This window comes from Salvelinus fontinalis, chromosome 18, assembly GCF_029448725.1.
Source record: "Salvelinus fontinalis isolate EN_2023a chromosome 18, ASM2944872v1, whole genome shotgun sequence".
NCBI classification, from domain to species: domain Eukaryota; kingdom Metazoa; phylum Chordata; class Actinopteri; order Salmoniformes; family Salmonidae; genus Salvelinus; species Salvelinus fontinalis.
Genome location: NC_074682.1, coordinates 41,468,963 through 41,492,799, shown reverse-complemented (window position 1 = coordinate 41,492,799; position 23,837 = coordinate 41,468,963). Strand labels below are relative to the sequence as shown.

The 23,837-nt window shown below is 45.1% G+C and overlaps 1 protein-coding gene across 1 annotated transcript; it reads left to right on the top strand.

The window, feature by feature from the left end:
- Positions 1–17,488: 17,488 nt before the first annotated feature.
- LOC129815547 (G-protein coupled receptor 61-like) lies at positions 17,489–22,926 on the top strand. Its single transcript, XM_055869466.1, has 2 exons — positions 17,489–17,874; positions 19,620–22,926. Exon 2 carries the CDS (start codon positions 19,821–19,823, stop codon positions 21,198–21,200), a length of 1,380 nt encoding a protein of 459 aa, XP_055725441.1. The 5' UTR covers positions 17,489–17,874; positions 19,620–19,820; the 3' UTR covers positions 21,201–22,926.
- Positions 22,927–23,837: the final 911 nt, after the last annotated feature.

Genomic DNA, 23,837 nt, shown 5'->3' with positions numbered 1-23,837 from the left:
ATTTCTAAGAACTTGTTTTTGCTTTGTCATTATGGGGTATTGTGTGTTGATTGATGAGATTTAAAAAAAATCGATTTTAGAATGAGGTTGTAACATAACAACATGTGGAAAAATTCAAGGGTTCTGAAAACCCGAATGAACTGTATTTCCTTTAGCCTCTTCTTACAGTGCTCTTGAGTCTTGTGTCCAGAGATTCTTTATTGTCTGAAGAAAGAGCATCTGTTATTGTCAATTTTAAGCTACTTACTTCATGGTATGGTTTATCTGTTTGTAACTATAGATGTATTGACGTACATGGGAATACAACATTTTTATAAGAAAAATATCTGAGGAGAGCGCAAAGCAGCTGTCACGCCCTGACCATAGAGAGCTTTTTATTCTCTATGTTGGTTAGGTCGGGGTGTGACTAGGGTGGGTCATCTAGGGGTTTATATGTCTATGTTGGCCTGTTATGGTTCCCAATCAGAGGCAGCTGTTTATCGTTGTCTCTGATTGGGAATCATATTTAGGCAGCCATTTCCCCTTTGTGCTTCGTGGGATCTTGTCTATGTATAGTTCCCTGTGAGCAGTATTATAGCGTCATGTTTTGTTTGTTCGTTTTGTTGTTTTTGTTCTTTTAAGTTTTCTCTTCCTAATAAAAGGATGGAAACATACCACGCTGCATCTTGGTCCACTCCTTTCGATGAGCGTAACACTCTCACTCTCTTTTTTTTCACCTTTATTTAACCAGGTAGGCAAGTTGAGAACAAGTTCTCATTTACAACTGCGACCTGGCCAAGATAAAGCAAAGCAGTTCGACACATACAACAACACAGAGTTACACATGGAGTAAAACAAACATACAGTCAATAATACAGTAGAAAAATAGGTCTATATACAATGTGAGCAAATGAGGTGAGATAAGGGAGGTAAAGGCAAAAAAAGGCCATGGTGGCGAAGTAAATACAATATAGCAAGTAAAATACTGGAATGGTTGATTTGCAGTGGAATAATGTGCAAAGTAGAGATAGAAATACTGGGGTGCAAAGGAGCAAAATAAATAAATACAGTAGGGGAAGAGGTAGTTGTTTGGGCTATTTATAGATGGGCTGTGTACAGGTGCAGTGATCTGTGAGCTGCTCTGACAGCTGGTGCTTAAAGCTAGTGAGGGAGATAAGTGTTTCCAGTTTCAGAGATTTTGTAGTTCATTCCAGTCATAGGCAGCAGAGAACTGGAAGGAGAGGCGGCCAAAGGAATAATTGGTTTTGGGGGTGACCAGAGAGATATACCTGCTGGAGCGCGTTCTACAGGTGGGTGCTGCTATGGTGACCAGCGAGCAGAGATAAGGCGGGACTTTACCTAGCAGGGTCTTGTAGATGACCTGGAACCAGTGGGTTTGGCGACGAATATGAAGCGACGGCCAGCCAACGAGAGCGTACAGGTCGAGGTGGTGGGTAGTATATGGGGCTTTGGTGACAAAACGGATGGCACTGTGATAGACTTCATCCAATTTATTGAGTAGGGTATTGGAGGCTATTTTGTAAATGACATCGCTGAAGTCGAGGATCGGTAGGATGGTCAGTTTTACAAGGGTATATTTGGCAGCATGAGTGAAGGATGTTTTGTTGCGAAATAGGAAGCTGAATCTAGATTTAATTTTGGATTGGAGATGTTTGACGTGAGTCTGGAAGGAGAGTTTACAGTCTAACCAGACACCTAGGTATTTGTAGTTGTCCACATATTCTAAGTCAGAACCGTCCAGAGTAGTGATGTTGGACGGGTGGGCAGGTGCAGACAGCGATCGTCTCTCTCCTTGTTCTCTGAAGAAAGGTTCCCTGTCACTCTGAGGTCCTTATTACTGTGCAGCCTTTCAAGGCTGGGCTGGCTGAGTGGTATGTTCCCTAAACCCATACAAATCAAGTCAAATAGTATTTGTCACATTGTCATGCCCTGACCATAGATTGCTTTGTATGTTTCTATGTTTTGTTTGGTCAGGGTGTGATGTGGGTGGGCATTCTATGTTGTATGTCTAGGTTGTCTGTTTCTGTGTTTGGCCTAGTATGGTTCCCAATCAGAGGCAGGTGTCAGTTGTTGTCTCTGATTGGGAGCCATATTTAGGTAGCCTGTTTTTCTTTGTGTTTGGTGGGTGGTTATTTTCTGTGTCTGTGCTTCACCATACGGAACTGTCTCGGTCGTTTGTCAGTTTATTGTTTTTGTTCATTGTTCAAGTATTCTTATTAAAATGGATACTTACCACGCTGGGCATTGGTTCTCCTCTTCTCATTCCAACGACGAGCGTTACACACGTGCCGAATACAACCTTACCAACAATGCAGTTAAGAAAAATAAGAGTTAATAAAAAAATATTTACTAAATAAACAAAAGTAAAAAAATAAAAGAGCAACAATAAAATAACAATAAGAAGGCTATATACAGGGGGTACCGGTACAGAATCACTGTGCGGGGGTACAGGTTAGTCGAGGTAATATGTACATGTAGGTAGGGGTAAAGTGACTATGCATAGATAATAGATAATAAGCAGCGAGTAGCAGCAGCGTAAAAAAAAAGGGGGGGGGTGTCAATGCAAATAGTCTATTTAGCCATTGGATTGGCTGTTCAGGAGTCTTATGGCTTGGGGGTAGAAACTGTTCAGAAGCCTTTTGGACCTAGACTTGGCGCTCCGGAACCACTTATGGTGCGGTAGCAGAGAGAACAGTCTATGACTAGGATGGCTGGAGTCTTTGGCAATTTTTAGGGCCTTCCTCTACCTGGTATAGAGTCCAGGATGACATGAAGCTTAGCCCCAGTGATGTACTGGGCCGTACGCACTACCCTCTGTAGCGCCTTTGCAGACGGAGGCCGAGCAGTTGCTATACCAGGAGGTGATGCAACCAGTCAGATGCTCTCGATGGTGCAGCTGTAGAACTTTGAGAAAACGAGGACCCATGACAAATCTTTTCAATCGTGCCCTCTTCGCAACTGTCTTGGTGTGTTTGGACCATGATAGTTTGTTGGTGATATGGACACCAAAGAACTTGAAGCTCTCAACCTGCTCCACTACAGCCCAGTCATTGAGAATGGGGGCGTGCTTGGTCCTCCTTTTCCTGTAGTCCACGATCATCTCCTTTGTCTTGATCACATTGAGAGAGAGCTTGTTGTCTTGGCACCACACCGGCAGGTCTCTGACCTCCTCCCTATAGGCTATCTCATCGTTGTCTGTGATCAGGCCTACCTGTCACGATCGTGTGGCGGATTGATGGACCAAAACGCAGCTTTAGGAAAATAAGCCATCTTCTTTTATTTTAAAGATGACGAAAAATAAACACTTAATACAAACTAACAAAAACAACAAACGATCGTGAAGCTAATAAACGTCGTGCACATACACAGGCTACAAACGTTCTGACATAGACAACTACTCACAACCAATGAGAGCCTATGGCCACCCTAAATAGGGCTCCCAATCAGAGACAACCGAAATCAGCTGTCTCTAATTGGGAACTCATTCAGGTAACCATAGACTCTCCTAGACAACTAAACATACATAGACAACGCTAGACACATGTACTAAACACAAACCCATATACTACACCCAACAACCCCTTTACCATAGAAACACCCAAAACCAACAAAACACAAACATTCCCCATGTCACACCCTGACCTAACTAAAATAATAAAGAAAACAAAGAATACTAAGGCCAGGGCGTGACATAACCCCCCCCTTAAGGTGCGAACTCCGGGCGCACCATTACACAGTCTAGGGGAGGGTCTGGGTGGGCTTCCATCCACGGTGGCGGCTCCGGCTCTGGTTGTGGTCCCCACGTCACCACAGTCCCTAACCACCTCCTAGGCTTCCTCCAAATGACCCCCCTCCACATTAACCCCATTGCATTAAGGGGCAGTTCCGGACTAAGGGGCAGCTCCGGACTAAGGGGCAGTACCAGGGTAAGGGGCAGTACCAGGGTCAGGGGCAGTACCAGGGTCAGGGGCAGTACCAGGGTCAGGGGCAGTACCAGGGTAAGGGGCAGTACCAGGGTAAGGGGCAGCACCAGAGTAAGGGGCAGCACCAGGATAAGGGGCAGCACCAGGATAAGGGGCAGCTCCGGACTGAGGAATGGCAGCTCCGGACTGAGGAATGGCAGCTCCGGACTGAGGAATGGCAGCTCCGGACTGAGGGACTGCAGCTCCGGACTGAGGGACGGCCCATGGCTGGCTGACGGATCTGGCTGCTCATGGCTGGCTGACGGATCTGGCTGCTCATGGCTAGCTGACGGATCTGGCTGCTCATGGCTAGCTGACGGATCTGGCTGCTCATGGCTAGCTGACGGATCTGGCTGCTCAAGGCTAGCTGACGGATCTGGCTGCTCAAGGCTAGCTGACGGATCTGGCTGCTCAAGGCTAGCTGACGGATCTGGCTGCTCATGGCTAGCTGATGGATCTGGCTGCTCATGGCTGGCTGACGGATCTGGCTGCTCATGGCTAGCTGACGGATCTGGCTGCTCATGGCTAGCTGACGGATCTGGCTGCTCATGGCTGGCTGACGGATCTGGCTGCTCATGGCTGGCTGACGGATCTGGCTGCTCATGGCTGGCTGACGGATCTGGCTGCTCATGGCTGGCTGACGGATCTGGCTGCTCATGGCTGGCTGACTGATCTGGCTGCTCATGGCTGGCTGACTGATCTGGCTGCTCCTGTCTGATTGGCGGCTCTGGCAGATCCTGTCTGGTTGGCGGCTCTGGCAGATCCTGTCTGGTTGGCGGCTCTGGCAGATCCTGTCTGACGGACGGCTCTAGCGGCTCCTGTCTGGCTGGCGGCTCTAGCGGCTCCTGTCTGGCGGACGGCTCAGTGGGCTCATGGCAGACGGGCGGCTTTGCAGGCTCATGGCAGACGGGCGGCTTTGCAGGCTCATTGCAGACGGATGGCTCAGATGGCGCTGGGGAGACGGATGGCTCAGATGGCGCTGGGGAGACGGATGGCTCAGATGGCGCTGGGGAGACGGGCAGTTCAGTCATCGCTGTGCAGACGGCAGACTCCTGCCGGCTGAGGCGCACTGTAGGCCTGGTGCGTGGTGCCGGGACTGGTGGCACCGGGCTGGGGACACGCATCTCAGGGCTAGGGCGGGGAGCAGCAACAGGACGCACAGGACTCTGGGGACACACAGGAGGCTTGGTGCGTGGTTTAGACACTGGTGGTAAAGGGCTGGAGACACGCACCATATAGCTAGTGTGTGGAGGAGGCACTGGTGGTACTGGGTTGGGGCGGGGAGGTGGCGCCGGAAATACCGGACCGTGCAGGCGTACTGGCTCCCTTGAACGCCGAGCCTGCCCAACCTTACCTGGTTGTATGCTCCCCGTCGCCTGACCAGTGCGGGGAGGTGGAATAACCCGCACCGGCCTATGTAGGCGAACCGGGGACACCATGCGTAAGGCTGGTGCCATGTACGCCGGCCCGAGGAGACGCACTGGTGACCAGATGCGTTGGGCCGGCTTCATGAGATACGGCTCAACGCTCAGTCTAGCCCGGCCGATACGTGGAGCTGAAATGTACCGAACCGGGCTATGCACGCGTACAGGAGACACCGTGCGCTCTACTGCGTAACACGGTGTCTGCCCGTACTCTCGCTCTCCACGGTAAGTACAGGGAGTAGGCGCAGGTTTCCTACCTGACTTCGCCACACTCCCTTTAAGGCCCCCCCCAAGAAATTTTTGGGTTGTACTCACGGGCTTCCAGCCTTGTCTCCGTGCTGCCTCCTCATATCGCCTCCTCTCGGCTTTAGCTGCCTCCAGCTCTTCACGAGGAAGGCGATATTCTCCCGGTTGTGCCCACGGCCCCTTACCATCCAGTATCTCCTCCCATGTCCACGAATCCTGTGTAGATGGGTCCTGTTGCCGCTTTCCATGCCGCTTGGTCCTGTAAAGGTGAGTAGTTCTGTCACGATCGTGTGGCGGATTGATGGACCAAAACGCAGCTTTAGGAAAATAAGCCATCTTCTTTTATTTTAAAGATGACGAAAAATAAACACTTAATACAAACTAACAAAAACAACAAACGATCGTGAAGCTAATAAACGTCGTGCACATACACAGGCTACAAACGTTCTGACATAGACAACTACTCACAACCAATGAGAGCCTATGGCCACCCTAAATAAGGCTCCCAATCAGAGACAACCGAAATCAGCTGTCTCTAATTGGGAACTCATTCAGGTAACCATAGACTCTCCTAGACAACTAAACATACATAGACAACGCTAGACACATGTACTAAACACAAACCCATATACTACACCCAACAACCCCTTTACCATAGAAACACCCAAAACCAACAAAACACAAACATTCCCCATGTCACACCCTGACCTAACTAAAATAATAAAGAAAACAAAGAATACTAAGGCCAGGGCGTGACACTACCACCGTTTTAGTGTCGGCAAACTTGATGGTGTTGGAGTCGTGCTTGGCCATGCAGTATTGGGTGAACAGGGAGTACAGGAGGGGACTAAGCACCCACCCCTGAGGGGCCCCGTGTTGAGGATCAGCGTGGCAGAGTGAATCACTGGGTTGGTGAGAGTGCTCTTCTACCAAGGCCAAGATGAATTTTCCCTCTTAAATGGCATCAGAATATGCTAAAAAAAACAAGCCAAAAACAAAATGAAAATCTTTGTAGTACGAAGGGAATACAACAACAAACAAACAAATCACACTGCATCCTGTATCACAATTGTTGTCATAGAATCCACTTTAATTGTTTCGTGGTTTGTTATCACTCATAAAACGTATCTTATCAACAATCCAGGAAGCTGTCTTTAATGGGTTAATACATTCATTAATATGGTCCGCTGGCTCCTCTGTGTGTGTGTTGTTCACAGCATCCCGCTAATGTTATTGGAAAAGACAAAAGAATTTATGGCAGATGAGACAGAAATGAAATTACTCATTGAGTGCTTTTTGATCATTTGTAAAGTTATGTTCAGTGCAATGATTGGTTTTCCTGACTGATAACATTACCAGCTATATATTATATATATATACACACACACACACACACACACACACACACACACACACACACACACACACACACACACACACACACACACACACACACACACACACACACACACACACACACACACACACACACACACGTGTGTGTAGTATAAAATAAATGACTGTATGGGTCATATGAGTGTCATAAATGTGTAAATATATGCAATATCTGACCTTTGGATCGTCTATAAGACTGTAATAACATTCTCCTGTAATAAGTGAACAGCTTCTGTAGAGTTATAAGACACTGCCACCACCTGGTCATTCACATAAAGACTTGAAATGTACATTATACTCTACATCTAGACTAATTTAATGAATAAGGATTCTATAAGTCAATTATTGTTGTGTTTCCAAAAACCAGGATTTCAGTAGGACACAAAGGCCAGAAATCTTATGTGAGCAGAGCACATGCAGTGCAATTCAACACAAAGGTCAAGGTGCCTCAACCCGATATTCTAGCATCCATCCGTTTAGCATGCAATCTTTATGTTAATCAGTGATTGTTGCTCAATAGCATGTCTATAGTCTAACCATTCCCATAGCACCATGCCACTAATGAGGCCATAACCAACCATTCTAGACTGATTCTCCTTTGAGAAATAAGGCTAGATTCAGAATGCAGCTGAATATAACTATAATGGCAAGGATATACATTATTAAAAGCACCTTATCAGAGTGTGTGGGGGGGGGGGGGGGGGTCTCTATTGAGATATTTTTTTATGGGCCTTTAAACTGTAAAAATAAAATACGCTTTAATGTGGCATGAATATGACCAGTCATGATATTTTCATATGATTGTCAAACAAATCACTTCAAAAAGCAGGTTACCTGTGCATGTTCACCCACTCTAAAATAATTCCAGAATCCTAACCAAACTCCATATACAGTGCATTCTGAAAGTATTCAGACCCTTGACTATTTCCACATTTTGTTTTGTTACAGCCTTATTTTAAAATGTATTAAATTGTTTCCCTCCCCTTTTCAATCTACAAACAATACCCCATTACGACAAAGCAAACACTAGTTTAGACATTTTTGTAAATGTATAAAGAAAAAAAATATATATCACATTTACATAAGTATTCAGACCCTTTACTCAGTACTTTGTTGAATCACCTTAGGCAGCGATTACAGCCTCAAGTCTTTTTGGATATGACGCTACAAGCATGGCACACCTGTATTTGGGGAGTTTCTCCTCATTCCTCAAGAGCTAGCTTCACTGCCAGGAGGTCCCGGTTACTGATGTCAGTTTCTCCCATTTTTCTCTGCAGATCCTCTCAAGCTCTGTCAGGTTGGATGGGGAGCGTTACTGCACAGCTATTTTCAGGTCTCTCCAGAGATGTTAGATCAGGTTCAAGTCTGTGCTCTGGCTGGGCCACTTAAGGACATTGAGACGTGTCCCAAAGCCACTCCTGTGTTGTCTTGGCTGTGTGCTTAGGGTTGTTGTCCTGTTAGAAAGTTAACATTTGCCCCAGTCTGAGGTCCTGAGTGCTCTGGAGCAGGTTTTCATCAAGGAACTTTCTATACTTTGCTCTGTTCATCTTTCCCTCGATCCTGGCTAGTCTCCCAGTCCCTGCCGCTGAAAAACATCCCCACAGCATGATGCTGCCATCACCATGATGCTGCCCCCACCATGCTTCACCGTAGGGATGGTGCCAGCTTTCCTCCAGATGTGACGCTTGGCATTCAGGCCAAAGAGTTCAATCTTGGTTTCATCAGACCAGAGAATCTTGTTTCTCATGGTCTGAGAGTCTTTAGGTGCCTTTTTGGCAAACTCCAAGCGGGCTGTCATGTGCCTTTTACTGAGGAGTCTGGCCACGTTACCGTAAAGGCCTGGTTGGTGGAGTGCTGCAGAGATAGTTGTCCTACTGGAAGGTTCTCCCATCTCCACAGACGAACTCTGGAGCTCTGTCAGAGTGACCATCGGGTTCTTGGTCATCTCTCTGACCAAGGCCCTTCTTCCCTAATTTCTCAGTTTGGCTGGGCAGCCAGCTCTAAGAAGAGTACTGGTGGTTCCAAACGTCTTCCATTTAAGAATGATGGAGACCATTGTGTTCTTGGGGACCTTCAATGCTGCAGACATTTTTTGGTACCCTTACCCAGATCTGTGCCTCGACAGAATCCTGTCTTCGAGCTCTACGGATAATTCCTTCGACCTCATGGCTTGGTTTTTGCTCTGACATGCACTGTCAACTGTGGGACCTTATATTGACAGGTGTGTGCCTTTCCAAATCATGTCCAATCAATTTACCACAGGCGGACTCCAATCAAGTTGTAGAAACATCTCAAGGATGATCAATGGAAACAGGATGTACCTGAGCTCAATTTCGAGTTTCATAACAAAGGTCTGAATAAACATGTAAATAAGGTATTTCTGTTTTTTATTTTTAATACATTTGCAAACATTTCTAAAAACCTGTTTTCACTTTGTTATTATGGGGTATTATGTGTAGATTGATGAGGGAAAAATTAATTTAATCAATTTCCAAATAAGGCTGTAAAGTAACAAAATGTGGAAAAAGTCAAGGGGTGTTGTCATGTTCCTGACCTTATTTCCTTTGTTTAGTCTTTGTTTAGTTGGTCAGGACGTGAGCTGGGTGGGTGTAGTCTATGTTATGTGTTTCTATGTTTAGGTTGTCATTTGGCCTGATATGGTTCTCAATCAGAGGCAGGTGTTTTACGTTGTCTCTGATTGGGAACCATATTAAGGTAGCCTGTTTTCACTGTTTGTTTGTGGGTGATTGTTCCTGTTCGTGCGTTCATGTGGTCTATGTTCTCTAGTTCAGGACTGTAGTTTCGTTGGTTTATGTTTGTTTATTGTTTTGTTCGTATTGAAGAAGTATTCTAATAAATATGGATACATACCACGCTGCGCTTTGGTCCTCCTCTCTTTCTACCGATGGAAGCCATTACAGGTGTGAATACTTTCTGAATGCACTGTATGCTTGCTACATTTGATGAATGGATATGTTACAAAACACCAAAAAAGTGTGCCTACTGACGTTCAGCCATTGATTAGACATAAAAATTGATGCATATTGCTGGCAAATGGATTTTCCTTGTAGCCTGAGAAGTTTGGACACCTGAAATGGGTTTGAAACTGTCCCTGCAAAAACAGGATGCTCACCCTAACACACACACGCTCAACTTACTAGACCAGGCTACAATGTGTATTACCATGAACTTCTAATAGGCCTACCGGTAGCCAGTGATGTAGCGGTAAAAAAAGAAAAAAGGTGGGTAAATTCTGATTTATCAGTTGCATTTTTCTTAAAAAGGTGGGTAAACGGCTTTTACCCTCCACTAGGCGGCATACCCTCTCAGTCGAGGCAATTTTACACACATGAACACACACAGAACATGTAGCCTACATTCAATTTAACAGACCTATAAGTTGAATCAAAACATGTTTTATACCATAGTTTATAATTTATGCATTAATGCTTGGATTCTTCACAGTTCGTGCAACATTATTTATTCATTTTTATTTGATTTCAGCTTTATTTAACCAGGTAGGCAAGTTGAGAACAATTTCTCATTTACAACTGCGACCTGGCCAAGATAAAGCAAAGCAGTTCGACACATATAACACAGTTACACATGGAGTAAAACAAACATACAGTCAATAATACAGTAGAAAAATAAGTCTATATACAATGTGAGCAAATGAGGTGAGATAAGGGATGTAAAGGCAATAAATAGGCCATGGTGGCAAAGTAAATACCATATAGCAATTAAAACACTGGAATGGTAGATTTGACAGTAGATGAGTGTGCAAAGTAGAAATACTGGGGTGCAAAGGAGCAAAATAAATAAATACAGTAGGGGAAGAGGTAGTTGTTTGGGCTATTTATAGATGGGCTATGTACAGGTGCAGTGATCTGTGAGCTGCTCTGATAGCTGGTGCTTAAAGCTAGTGAGGGAGATAAGTGTTTCCAGTTTCAGAGATTTTTGTAGTTCGTTCCAATCAATGGCAGCAGAGAACTGGAAGGAGAGGCAGCCAAAGGAGGAATTGGCTTTGGGGATGACCAGTGAGATATACCTGCTGGAACGCTTGTTACGGGTGGGTGCTGCTATGGTGACCAGCGAGCAGAGATAAGGCAGGACTTTATCTAGCAGGGTCTTGTAGATGACCTGGAGCCAGTGGGTTTGGCGACGAGTATGAAGCGAGGGCCAGCCAACGAGAGCGTACATAAAACATAAACATATGGAGTAAATGAGTAAACATAAAACACTAGATAACTTTCTTTCCATGCATTAATGACATTTATGACTGCTATGTCATTATTAAGCATCTAAATATTGAATTAGAACATTTAACTTAAACCCTGTATGAATCATGTATCTAGAGATCTCTGAAAATGCACTGTAAGTGTAATTATGCCTACATAACATTAAAAGATGTTTCACCGTGTGTTAAGTTCCTGACCTATTTCTGTTAGTTTGTTATGTGTGTTAGTTGGTCAGGACGTGAGGTTGGGTGGGCATTCTATGTTTTCTGTTTCTGTGTTGGTTTTGGGTTGCCTGGTATGGCTCTTAATTAGAGGCAGGTGTTTGGCGTTCCTCTAATTAAGAGTCATATTTAGGTAGGCGTTGTCACAGTGTTCGTTGTGGGTGATTGTCTTCCGTGTCTGTACACCACGTGGGACTGTTTACGGTTTGTTCGGTTTGTGTAGCCTATGTTCCTATTCGTGCGTTTTTCTTGTTTTATGTAAGTACGTCGTCTAGGTCTGTCTACACCGTTTGTTGTTTTTGTTAGTTTAATCAAGTTCGTGTTTCGTTAATAAAATATGTCTTTTCACTACACTGCGCCTTGGTTCCCTCAATACTCCTCCTCTTCCGAAGATGAAGAGGAGGAGGAATGCCGTTACACTGTGAAAACAGTTCATATGTTACAAATATAAAATAATGTAGGCCTATGCCATTGCATAATCTATTTCTTCTAACTGAACATTATATAAATCATCTTCTAACCAGAAGAGTCACCTTATTGGCCTACTGTCATTAACGTATAGCCTACTTGTGTAACGTCCTGACCAGAGTTCTTATGTGTTTTGCTTGTTTAGTGTTGGTCAGGACGTGAGCTGGGTGGGAATTCTATGTTATGTGTCTAGTTCGTCTGTTTCTGTGTTCAGCCTAATATGGTTCTCAATCAGAGACAGCTGTCAATCGTTGTCCCTTATTGAGAATCATATATAGGTGGCTTGTTTTGTGTTGGGGATTGTGGGTGGTTGTTTTCTGTGTCAGTGTTTGTGCCACACAGGACTGTGATGGTTAGTTTGTTTGTTATTTTGTATAGTGTCTATGTCTAACGTTAGTAGCTTGTGTATTGCACTTTCGTTTGTAGCTTCACGGTCGTTTGTTGTTTTGTATTAGTTTGTCAGTATATTGTCTTTGTGTTAATTAAATTCATGGAAAATTACCACGCTGTACATTGGTCCTCCGATCCTTCTCTCCTCTCCTCGTCCGAGGAGGAGGAAGAGCTAGACTGCCGTTACAACTTGTTGGATGGATTGGATGTGCATTGGTGTCTAGCTGTAGGCTAATTGTCTACTGATATTATCAACCATCATCAGCTGATCCAGGAAAAAAACTAATATTGATAGAAAACAATAAAGCTAAATGAAATGGTACCCCTGCATACCTGCAAAATAAAGCAATGAGCGCTTTGAACAGCTGACTGACAAAAGCAAAAAATGATAAATCAATGGATAAAACTAATGCATTGAAATGATTGCATAAGGACGCATGACAAACAAATGGTGAAATTGAGGAAGGTAGCCTACAAAGGAAAATCTATAATAACTTCTGGACATCAGGACTGCGATTACACACCACGGACTGGCAGAATCGGTTTTTCCCTTTAACGAGTCTGATGAGACCGATGTGAACGATATAACCCCCCCCACCCCCACCATCTGACCATAATTCTATCCTCCTGATTCCTGCTTACAGGCAAAAATTAAAGCAGGAAGCCCCAGTGACTAGATAAATACAAAAGTGGTCAGATGAAGCAGATGCTAAGCTACAGGACTGTTTTGCTGGCACAGACTGGAATATGTTCTAGGATTCTTCCTATGGCATTGAGGAGTACACCACATCAGTCATTGGCTCAATAAATAAGTGCATCGATGACATTGTCCGGACAGTGACCGTACGTACATACCCCAACCAGAAGCCATGGATTACAGGCAACATCTGCACTGAGCTAAAGGCTAGAGCTGCCACTTTAAAGGAGCAGGACTCTAACCCGGAAGCTTATAAGAAATCCCGCTATGCCCTCCGACGAACCATCAATCAGGCAAAGCATCAATACAGGACTAAGATCGAATCGCACTACACTGGCTCTGATGCTCATTGGATGTGGCAGGGCTTGCAAGCCATTACAGACTACAAAGGGAAGCACAGCCGAGAGCTGCCCAGTGACACAAGCCTACCAGACGAGCTAAACTACTTATATGCTCACTTCGAGGGAAATGGCACTGAAACATGCATGAGAACATCAGCTGTTCCAGAAGACTGTGTGATCCCGCTCTCCGCAGCCGATGTGAGTAAGACTTCCTGGGTGGTGCAGTGGTCTAGGGCACTGCATCGCAGTGCTAGCTGCGCCACCAGAGTCTCTGGGTTCGCGCCCAGGCTGGGCTGGGTTTGCGCCCTGGCTCTGTCGCAGCCGGCCGCAACCGGGAGGTCTGTGGGGCGACGCACAATTGTCATAGCGTCGTCCGGGTTAGGGAGGGTTTGGCCGGTAGGGATATCCTTGTCTCAGTATGTAAAAATGTTTAAAAAAATATTTAAAAAATAAAAAAATGTAATAAAATGTATGCACTCTACTGTAAGTCGCTCTGGATAAGAGTGTCTGCTAAATGACTAAAATGTAAATGTAAATGTAAGACCTTTAAACAGGTCAACATTCACAAGGCCAAAGTGCCAGATGGATTACCAGGACGTGTACTGCGAGCATGCGCTGACCAACTGGCAATTGTCTTCAGTGACATTTTCGACCTCTCCCTGTCTGAGTCTGCAATACCAACATGTTTTAAGCAGACCACCATAGTGCCTGTGCCCAAGAACACTAAGGTAACCTGCCTAAATGACTACCGACCCGTAGCACTCACATCTGTAGCCATGAAGTGCTTTGAAAGGCTGGTCATGGCTCACATCAACACCATTATCCCAGAAACCCTAGACCCACTCCAATTTGCATACCGCCCCAACAGATCCACAGATGATGCAATCTCTATTGCCCTTTCCCACCTGGACAAAAGGAACACCTATGTGAGAATGCTATTCATTGACTACAGCTCAGCATTCAACACCATAGTTCCCTAAAAGCTCATCACTAAGCTAAGGACCCTGGAACTAAACACCTCCCTCTGAAACTGGATCCTGGACTTCCTGACAGGCCACCCCCAGGTGGTAAGGGTAGGTAACAACACATCCGCCACGCTGATCCTCAACACGGGGGGCCCTCAGGGATGCGTGCTCAGTCCCCTCCTGTACTCCCTGTTCACTCATGACTGCACGGCCAGGCACGACTCCAACAACATCATGAAGTTTGCTGATGACACAACAGTGGTAGGCCTGATCCCCGACAGCAACGAGACTGCCTACGGGGAGGAGGTCAGAGTGTGGTGCAAGGACAACAACCTCTCCCTCAACGTGATCAAGACAAAGGAGATGATTGTGGACTACAGGAAAAGGAGGACTGAGCACACCCCCATTCTCATCGATGGGGTTGTAGTGGAGCAGGTTGAGAGCTTCAAGTTCCTTGGTGTCCACATCACCAACAAACTAACATGGTCCAAGCACACCAAGAGATTTTTGAAAAGGTCACGACCAAACCTACTCCCCCTCAGGAGACTGAAAAGATTTGGCATGGGTCCTCAGATCCTCAAAAGGTTTTACAGCTGCACCATCGAGAGCATCCTGACTGGTTGCATCACTGCCTGGTATGGCAACTGCTCGGCCTCCGATCGCAAGGCACTAGGTCCGAACGGCCCATCATTGGGGTGGAACTCCCTGCCATCCAGGACCTTTATCCCAGGTGGTGTCAGAGGAAGGCCCTAAAAATTGTCAAAGACTCCAGCCACCCTAGTCATAGACTGTTCTCTGCTACCGCACGGCAAGCGGTCCCGGTGCGCCAAGTCTAGGTCCAAGAGTCTCTACCCACAAGCCCTAAGACTCCTGAACACCTAATCAAATGGCTACCCAGACTATTTACATTGCTCCCCCGCCCTCTTTTACTTTCTGTTGTTATCATCTATGCATAGTCACTTTAATAACTCTACCCACATGAACATATTACCTCAACTAACCAGTGCCCCCGCACATTGACTCTATACCGGTACCCCCCTGTATATATTCTCGCTGTTGTTATTTTACTGGTGCTCTTTAATTACTTGTTATTTTTATTTCTTATTCTTAACCATACTTTTTAAAATCTGCATTGTTGGTTAGGGGCTCGTAAGTAAGCATTTCACTTTAAGGTTGTATTTGGCGCATGTGACTAATAAAATTTGATTTGATTTGAAAGTGCATCGTTGTAGCTGTGTGGGCTAATTTAGTCTAAATGTTTGCATTGGGATAAGTTGAACCAATGGCCATGGAGTATGTTGAGCCAATGGTTGAGCCAATGGCATGTTGAGCAAATTGAAGTGTTTTCTTCCCAGGTGTAATGCAAGACATTATCTCTGGGATTCATATCCCAGAGATAATGCCTTGCATTACACCAGGGCCTGGCTTATTTTAGAAGTGTTAAAAAAGGTGTTTGTTAGGTGTTAAGCCAGTGTTAAAATGTACTTAAAATGATTAAAAGACAAAGTGATTGCGATTGTGTTAAATTGTGTTTGGGAAATAAAGATAGACATGGTTTTAAAAAGGTGGTGGTAATATTTATTTCAGTACAGAAATTTGCAGGGGACTTAACTTACTAAGTCCCGCGGCTCAACTTACCCCGTAAGTTGTGCCAAGAGACCACTTTTGGATAAGCTATGTTTTCAAAACTTTAACGTTTACATTAATTCTGATTATGTCCAGGGATACACAATGTCTTGAAATATATCTAGATATTTTTGTTAGAAATAATACTATATTTCCCTTGATGGATTGATGCTGAATGAAAAATAAATGGCTTAACTTACCCCACTCTCCCCTAATTGTGTTTTGGTATAAATTATTGCAAGATTGTATTTACTGTATGAGCGCAGTTGATATTTGTATGGGTGTATTTATAGATGGCTATTATTGTCTGTGGGAGCTGTGGGGTTAGCGCGCTGCCCATTGCTACTTCTGAGTGGGAATGTGGAGTCTATTTTAAGGTTACCGTGGAAACTATTGTATTTTCAATGGCAGTGATTGGTGCTCCCAGGCTACCAATAATCAGTTATTTATGTCATGAGTCAACACCTGACACATGCACAAAACAAACACACACAAGAATGCACAAAGGTACACACACATGCATGTAAACGTGCACACACATGCACAAAGGCACACTCATGTACACACCGCACACACGCATGCACTCAAGCAGGCACGCACACACACACATACACATATGCACACTTTCTCTTCTTCACACACCTTTCTAGCACAGCCTTATTTTGAAATCTCTCTTCATCGTCTCCTCAAACAATATTAGAAATGGCACAGCATATGGGCCTTTTCAAGTAGGCCCATACGAAATGCAGCTAAACTCTGAACCCAGCAGCACATAATCTTTACACAAGCGTAATCATAAGTAATATCAATATATTTCATTATGATCTGACCAATGGACTGGCCATGATTATACCAGTCAAATTCAATTAGCAAATTCAAATTAAGGGGAGTTGAAAACTGGGGTGTGACTTCCATACAATGCAAATGTATGTGAATAATTCTCTGCACAAATAAAAAGCATTTAGAACCCAACAGCAGCAGCTGTAGACTCACAGCATTGACAAGCATTGCCTTCCATGGTTTCCGTTTCATTGTCTCCCATAGACACTGGAGTGGAGATGATCTGGTAGTGCAATGAGAAGGAGTGCATATGAAAACATTCATCAGCCACTTTTCCTCATTTCAGTGAAGATCACTGTGGCAACAGGAGACTAATGCTGCTGTGTTATACCAGTATGATGGTCTGGAAGGAATGGCTGCTGATGCCTTAAGCTTGAGGCCCTAAGCTAATCAATGTCTCTTTGTCTCAGTTGAAACCACCATGTGAAAGGACACAGCAACCTCCACACATATTCCCTTTCCCTTTGTAAATATTGAACAAATACTTCACAGGACAGGTTGATTAAATGTCTATGGTGCGTGTGGGTTTGTGCCATAATGATGTGTTTGAATGGAATCAATAAACCAAGAGAGAGGTAACACAACAAAAGCCAAGACAACAGGGGCACTAAGACACAGCAGAGAGAGTGGCTCTGGTCCTATGCCTCTGCCTCACTCTCCAGCTCTGCAGTCACGGTGTGTGAGTGTGCAAGACAGAGGGAGAGAGTGAGCATGTGTGTGTATATGTGTGCATGCGCGGTTTACATCAGCAAGAGGAGGGAGACACCATTTACTCCTTCTCTTTTTTTCTCTTTCATCTCCATAAATCTATCACTCTGAAAACAGATACAGCCATCCAGAAAATAACAGAAGGAAGAGGAAGAGGCAAAGGCAGAGGAGGGGAAGTGGAGCATGCTGATAAAGAAGGGGAGTGCCTCAACAGCAGTCAGCATCATACACAATACATGCTGCTGACTGATGTCTACCATGCAACCCAGAACTGGGAACTAACCAGCCAGCTTTATATTCTAAAAAGCAGGACAGACAGCAGGCTACAGCATCACAAACCTGCCCTAAACCAGGTACATTATGCATCTCTGTATGTCTCTTTCTGTCTCTATGTCTCTCTCTGACTCTCTGTTTCCCTGCGTCTCCCCCTCTGTGTCTCTTTCTGTCTCTGTCAGTCTCCCTCTCTGTCTCTCTCCCTATAAATATATATCGCTACATCTCTCTCTGTCTCCCTCTCTGTCTTTGTTTGTCTCCCCCTGTCTCTCTCTATGTCTTTCTTTGTCTCTCTCCCTATAAATATAGATCTCTATGTCTCTGTCTCTGTCTGTCTCTCCGTCTCTCTTGCCGTCTCTGTCTGTTTCTGTCTCTTCCTGTCTTTTTATTTGTAGTTCTCTCTAATCCTCCTTGCATGTAGAATACATTATGTGATCAAGTCTTGTAACATGGTGTTGTTAACATGGTGTTGTTACATGGGGTTATTAACATGGGGTTGTTATGTAATGTTGGGCATGGGGTTGGTCCCTGTAGACTGTGAATGTAATAGATTTGTTCTGATTGATGGGTGAAAGACTGAGTGCTGAGACGGGAAATAGGGACAGTCACAGTGACCTGTGGATAGCTTTCGATTTGGATCAAAAAAGCAGGAGGGGCAGGGTGGACTGGAAGTATGTGTTGTGTGTGTTAAGGGGCTGCATGGGGGCATAAGTGCAGTAAGAGAAGAGTTGGTGTGGGAGACTAATGAGGCTAGAATTGGTGTCTAATAGGTTAGCATAGTGGCTAACTCTGTATAGGCAGAAGCATATCCACAATGACTAGGCCATGCAGATCTAATGGCATTATCTTACGCACCTTTTCTTTTCAAGGACGTGTTGACGTTTACTTTGGCTCACGAGCAGACATACAGGCTTATACTGAATGTGATATTGTTGACAAAAGAGAATCACAGAGTCTGGAAGAAAAGCAATGCTAACATACTGCTCATTGTATTCAGGCGGGGGGATGAGGAAGATGAGAAGGAAGAGGATGAAGAGGAAAAAGGAAAAAGTGCAGGAATACATAGGATAGAGTGTAATTCTAAAGACATTTATCCAGTGCTGTGTACTCTGAAAGTGAACAAAGTGCATATTGGGACAGCTGAGAAACAGCATCACAAGTGGAGACACATGAGCTCCTGCGCCAGGTCATAAGACTGTGCTAAATGGATCCAATCACAATCATTATACTACACAACTCAACATAACCATAGACCTAGAAGCCAACAAGAATAACAATAATTTCTAATGAATAACAAAGAATAGAGGTCAAGGGTGTATTCACTAGGAACCAAACAGAAGCAAAAGGGCGAAACCAGCAGGGACCTACCTAAACTTGTCCAATAGAAACTCTAGTTTTTGTTGCAAAACAGAACATTTTGCAGCTGTTTGGACTAATGATAACACCCCAGGTTGTAGTAGCAGGTTTCACAGCTGAGGGCTGTGGTTGTGGCTAAGGTTGACTGAGAGTGTGCTCGAGTTGAGTCTGAGAGGATTCATGTGTTTTCACATGCAAAAGTGACTGCTTTTGATAAAAACCCTTTACCTGCCTTCCCAATGAAAATATATTTAATGGGAAAGAGATGTTGTATGTTTCCCAACGATGCATCCTGCTGCTTTTTTGACAACGTGACCGAGCAGCGCGGATTACTGTTCGATTTGAGAACGCCGCTCCTTCATCAGTGCTTTGCCCATTCACGTCACGGGCCATAGCCTGGTGCACCGTGGTTCAGCTTAATCAAACTGCAGTAGCTAATGTCCTTCATCCTGCTTCTCTCTGTTCCTAGGAAAAGGCCTGCATTGCTGAGGAGGTTGAGGGGAGTTGACTTTTCGTAGGGTGACGCAGGATCTCACCCCCTGTCTATAGAGCTGCTGCTGTCTGACCTCCTCCCAGACTGGGCCTCTGGTTCCTGGCCCCGCCCCAGGCTGTGAAGGATGGGTGATGGGCCTGTGATTGACACCCCCCGCCCGCCTTGTCCCGCCATTCGATGGAGCCATTGTGGAACTCCTCCCTCCCCTTCCCACTGCCCATGCCCAACACCTCGTCCTCTGAGTCACCCGAGGGCGGAGCTCTGTCCCAGTCAATAGCGCTACTCGCCATGCTGCTCATGGACCTGCTGGCCGTGGTGGGCAACGTGGCCATAATGGCTGTCATCGCCAAGGCCCCACAGCTACGTAAGTTTGCCTTTGTCTTCCATCTGTGCCTGGTGGACCTGTTGGCGGCCCTGGTTCTGATGCCCCTGGGCATGCTCTCAGGCCGGGCCTTCTTTGGCGAGGCCCTGTGTCGGAGCTACCTCTTCCTCAGCGTGTGCCTGGTCAGTGCCGCCATCCTCTCCATCTCAGCCATCAATGTGGAGCGCTACTACTACATCATCCACCCCATGCGCTACGAGGTGAAGATGACCCTGGGCCTGGTGGCCTCAGTGCTGGTGGGGATATGGGTCAAAGCTTTGTCCATGTCCGTCCTGCCGCTGCTGGCCTGGGCCTTACAGGGCGAAAGGACTCCTCTTCTGGAGGGTGCTGGAGTTGGGGGAGGGGGTGGAGGTGTACCCTCACCCTCTGCTGCTCAGGGTCACAGGCGATGCTCCTTGCACTGGACAGGGGGCGGGTCAAACCGTGTTGCCTTCATGGTCCTGTTCACGCTGGTGTACTTCCTGTGTCCACTGATGGTCATCCTGGTAGTGTACTGCAGCATGTTCAAGGTGGCACGGGTAGCGGCCATGCACCACGGGCCCCTGCCGACCTGGATGGACACGCCCCGCCGCCATCGATCTGAGTCGCTCAGCAGTCGCTCCACCATGGTGACCAGCTCGGGGACAGGGGCGGGGCGCGACACTCCTCACCGCGCCTTCGGAGGGGGTAAGGCGGCAGCGGTGTTAGCAGCAGTGGGAGGACAGTTCCTGTGCTGTTGGCTGCCCTACTTCTCCTTTCACCTGTACTCAGCTCTGTCCTCTAGCCCTCCAGCCACGCTGGCCCCCCTGGAGGAGGTGGTCACCTGGATCGGCTACTTCTGCTTCACCTCCAACCCCTTCTTCTACGGCTGTCTGAACCGGCAGATCCGCGAGGAGCTGGGCAAGCATGTGCCCTGCCTGTTCCGCCAGGCAGCGGGAGAGGAGGACCGACTGCCCAGCCGTGAGGGATCCATAGAGGAGAATTTCCTGCAGTTCCTCCAGGGCACTGGCTGCAACCTGGATCCCCAGGACTCCCACAGCACCTCCAGCCCCAAGGGAGAGGCCTGCCGGCCCCTGGCCCAGCCCCCACAGCCTATACCCATTGACTTCCGCATCCCAGGACAGATTGCAGAGGAGACCTCAGAGTTCCTTGAGCATCACCAGATTAAAAACAACCATATCATATCGGACAGTTAGGTTATGTATTTATTTTATGTAAAAAGCATTTTATTCTTAACAATCAAAAGCTGTGCAATGGGAAATTTAGATTTTTTAAGGAGTGCATATTGCCCTGAATCGCATTTTGCAGCTTCACTTTCCATTCTGTAAAGGCTGCAATGCTATGGAATTTATATTAATGTTCCTATTAGAGTATACAACAAATAATTTGCTGTGGATTCTGGCATTTTGGGGAGAAAGACAAATGGCACAACTGTAGCTGCAGTGTATCTGACAGGTTAATATTGTCAGTGATGCCGATATTGGGGTTGTTTGTTAGGGAATTCATTTTAGAGATTTAATTCCTTACTTTTTTTACTTCATAATGCATTGATAGCGCCAGTATGTTATTAATACAGATGTATTATATATTCTGAGATTTTCCTTTTGGATTTCAAACCAAACAAGCCCTTGAGCAAAGGGGCTGTTAGAGTCTGTCAGCGTCTTTCTTTCGATAAGCCTACTGTAAACTATATCAGGTTTTATGACTTTCAGAAGTCATCATTGAGCCAAACACTTGTCTAATATCTGATACCGGTAGATCAATTACTTTTGAAGAATTTATGTAGAAACCAATGTTGGAGTGCAGGAAGACATGAATGAAAATATGTAAGTATTCCTTACCCCTTTACCTCTGTAAAATATAATTAAACGGATGTATAGTAGACAGTGAGTGAATGGTCACTATATAACTACGATAAAGATACTGAAAGTTGGGACTTTTTGAGATGATGAACGAGCTACAGTACTTTAATTGTGCCCTGGTTGTGAGGTTGAGGCACGGAGGAAGTAAGAAGTACCATGGGGCAGCCATCTGTTGTTGATAGGTAAACCTCTGGGCAGATACCACCCTCTTTCTGGTGCTTTTCCTTAACACATCATCTGTGTTTTCCCATAAGCAGGCCAGGTTTATTGTGACCACAGTTAGGATGTAGGCAATCTTTTCTTTACTAATCCTGAACTACTTCTGGCCTGTCAGAAAAATACATTTATTTATCATCTATCTACCGTTTAGATAGTGCAGTGCCCCTCAAATTGACATGGGCAGATGTTCAGTTAAGGCAGGAGTATTTTTGTTAATTGATGCACTACATTACATTTCTATAGAATTAGATTTTTACATTTGCTGTTTGATGTTTGATAAAACCTAACAGTGAGTTCAACTCTGCAACTTAAGCATTTTATTGTTGATTATTATTAGGTATTATTGATTACTGTATCTTTTTTGATTAATTAACAAAATACAATGATGTATTCAAATGGTATACAGTAACTGTCTTTTCAATGTGTGTTGATTAGCTGTGGAGCAGCGGGTTGGAGAATGTAATAAACCAATTATATTTTACAGTGCAGCTCCTCAGAGTTCTCTACCTCAGATACAATATTGACTTCATTTGCAGGTCCAGCACACAATGTACACATAGAAAAGATATGGTGTAAGTTATGCCACATATTTTTAACTATATGCTCCCTGGGTTGCTTTCCTTCTGCAGCTGGACAAGGACAGACTGACAAAAGCTGTCCTCGTGACTTTGTCTGAGAGACCTGATACAACGCCTTCACGTCTGCTGTCTCTGGTGTCACATTGTGAGGGGATTTAGAATGGTTTGAGCTGTCCAAAACAGTACTGGCCAATTTGAGGTATCAGCCTTGTTAAAACATATATGGTTTATGCAAGAGTACAGAATAAAAGGTATTTATTTCCTTTCTGGCTTCTTACTCGTTTATTGATTGGTTTAACAAATTTGAATGAATGAATAAATTTTTTTTTTTTGTGTCAAATTCGCCAATTGGCAAGCCATCCCTTATGAGATTAATTGACACATGAACAAACATTACAATAATTCACTATGGTAATTACATGATAATTCTTCTTCCGATGTTCTCTGCATTGTGCATCGCATGAAGAGTGAAAAAAAATGCAAGCTAAAAATCAATACATAATAGTAAATAAGGTTATCCAAACAATTACCGTTCAAAGGTTTGGGGTCACTTAGAAATGTCTGTAACGGGTGACGCTCTCCTCATCCTCGGACGAGGTGAGGAGAGAAGGATCTTCTGACCAAAACGCAGCTTGTGGGAAATAAGCCATCTTTATTATAACAACGATGATGGCAAACACGAAACGAAACAAACACTTTCCAAACTACAAAATAACAAAACGACGTTGACGAAACCTGAACATAAACTTATATAACTAAACATAAACTTACGTACAGGAAACAGACGACATCGAAACGAAAACGAAACAAACAAACGCTACAGTCCAGTGTGGTACGAACAAACATACTGACACAGGAGACAATCACCCACAAACAAACAGTGAGAATGCCCTACCTAAATATGACTCTTGATTAGAGGAAAACGCAAACCACCTGCCTCTAATCAAGAGCCATACCAGGCAAACCAAAACCAACATAGAAACAGATAACATAGAATGCCCACCCAACCTCACGTCCTGACCAACTAACACACAAAACTAACATAAATAGGTCAGGAACGTGACAGTACCCCCCCCACAAGGTGCGAACTCCGGACGCACCAGCACAAAGTCTAGGGGAGGGTCTGGGTGGGCATCTAACCACGGTGGTGGCTCAGGCTCCGGGCGCGGTTCCC

Excerpts from the sequence above, each read along its gene's own strand:
- LOC129815547 (XM_055869466.1), top strand. The coding sequence starts at position 19,821 with ATGGAGCCATTGTGGAACTCCTCCCTCCCCTTCCCACTGCCCATGCCC.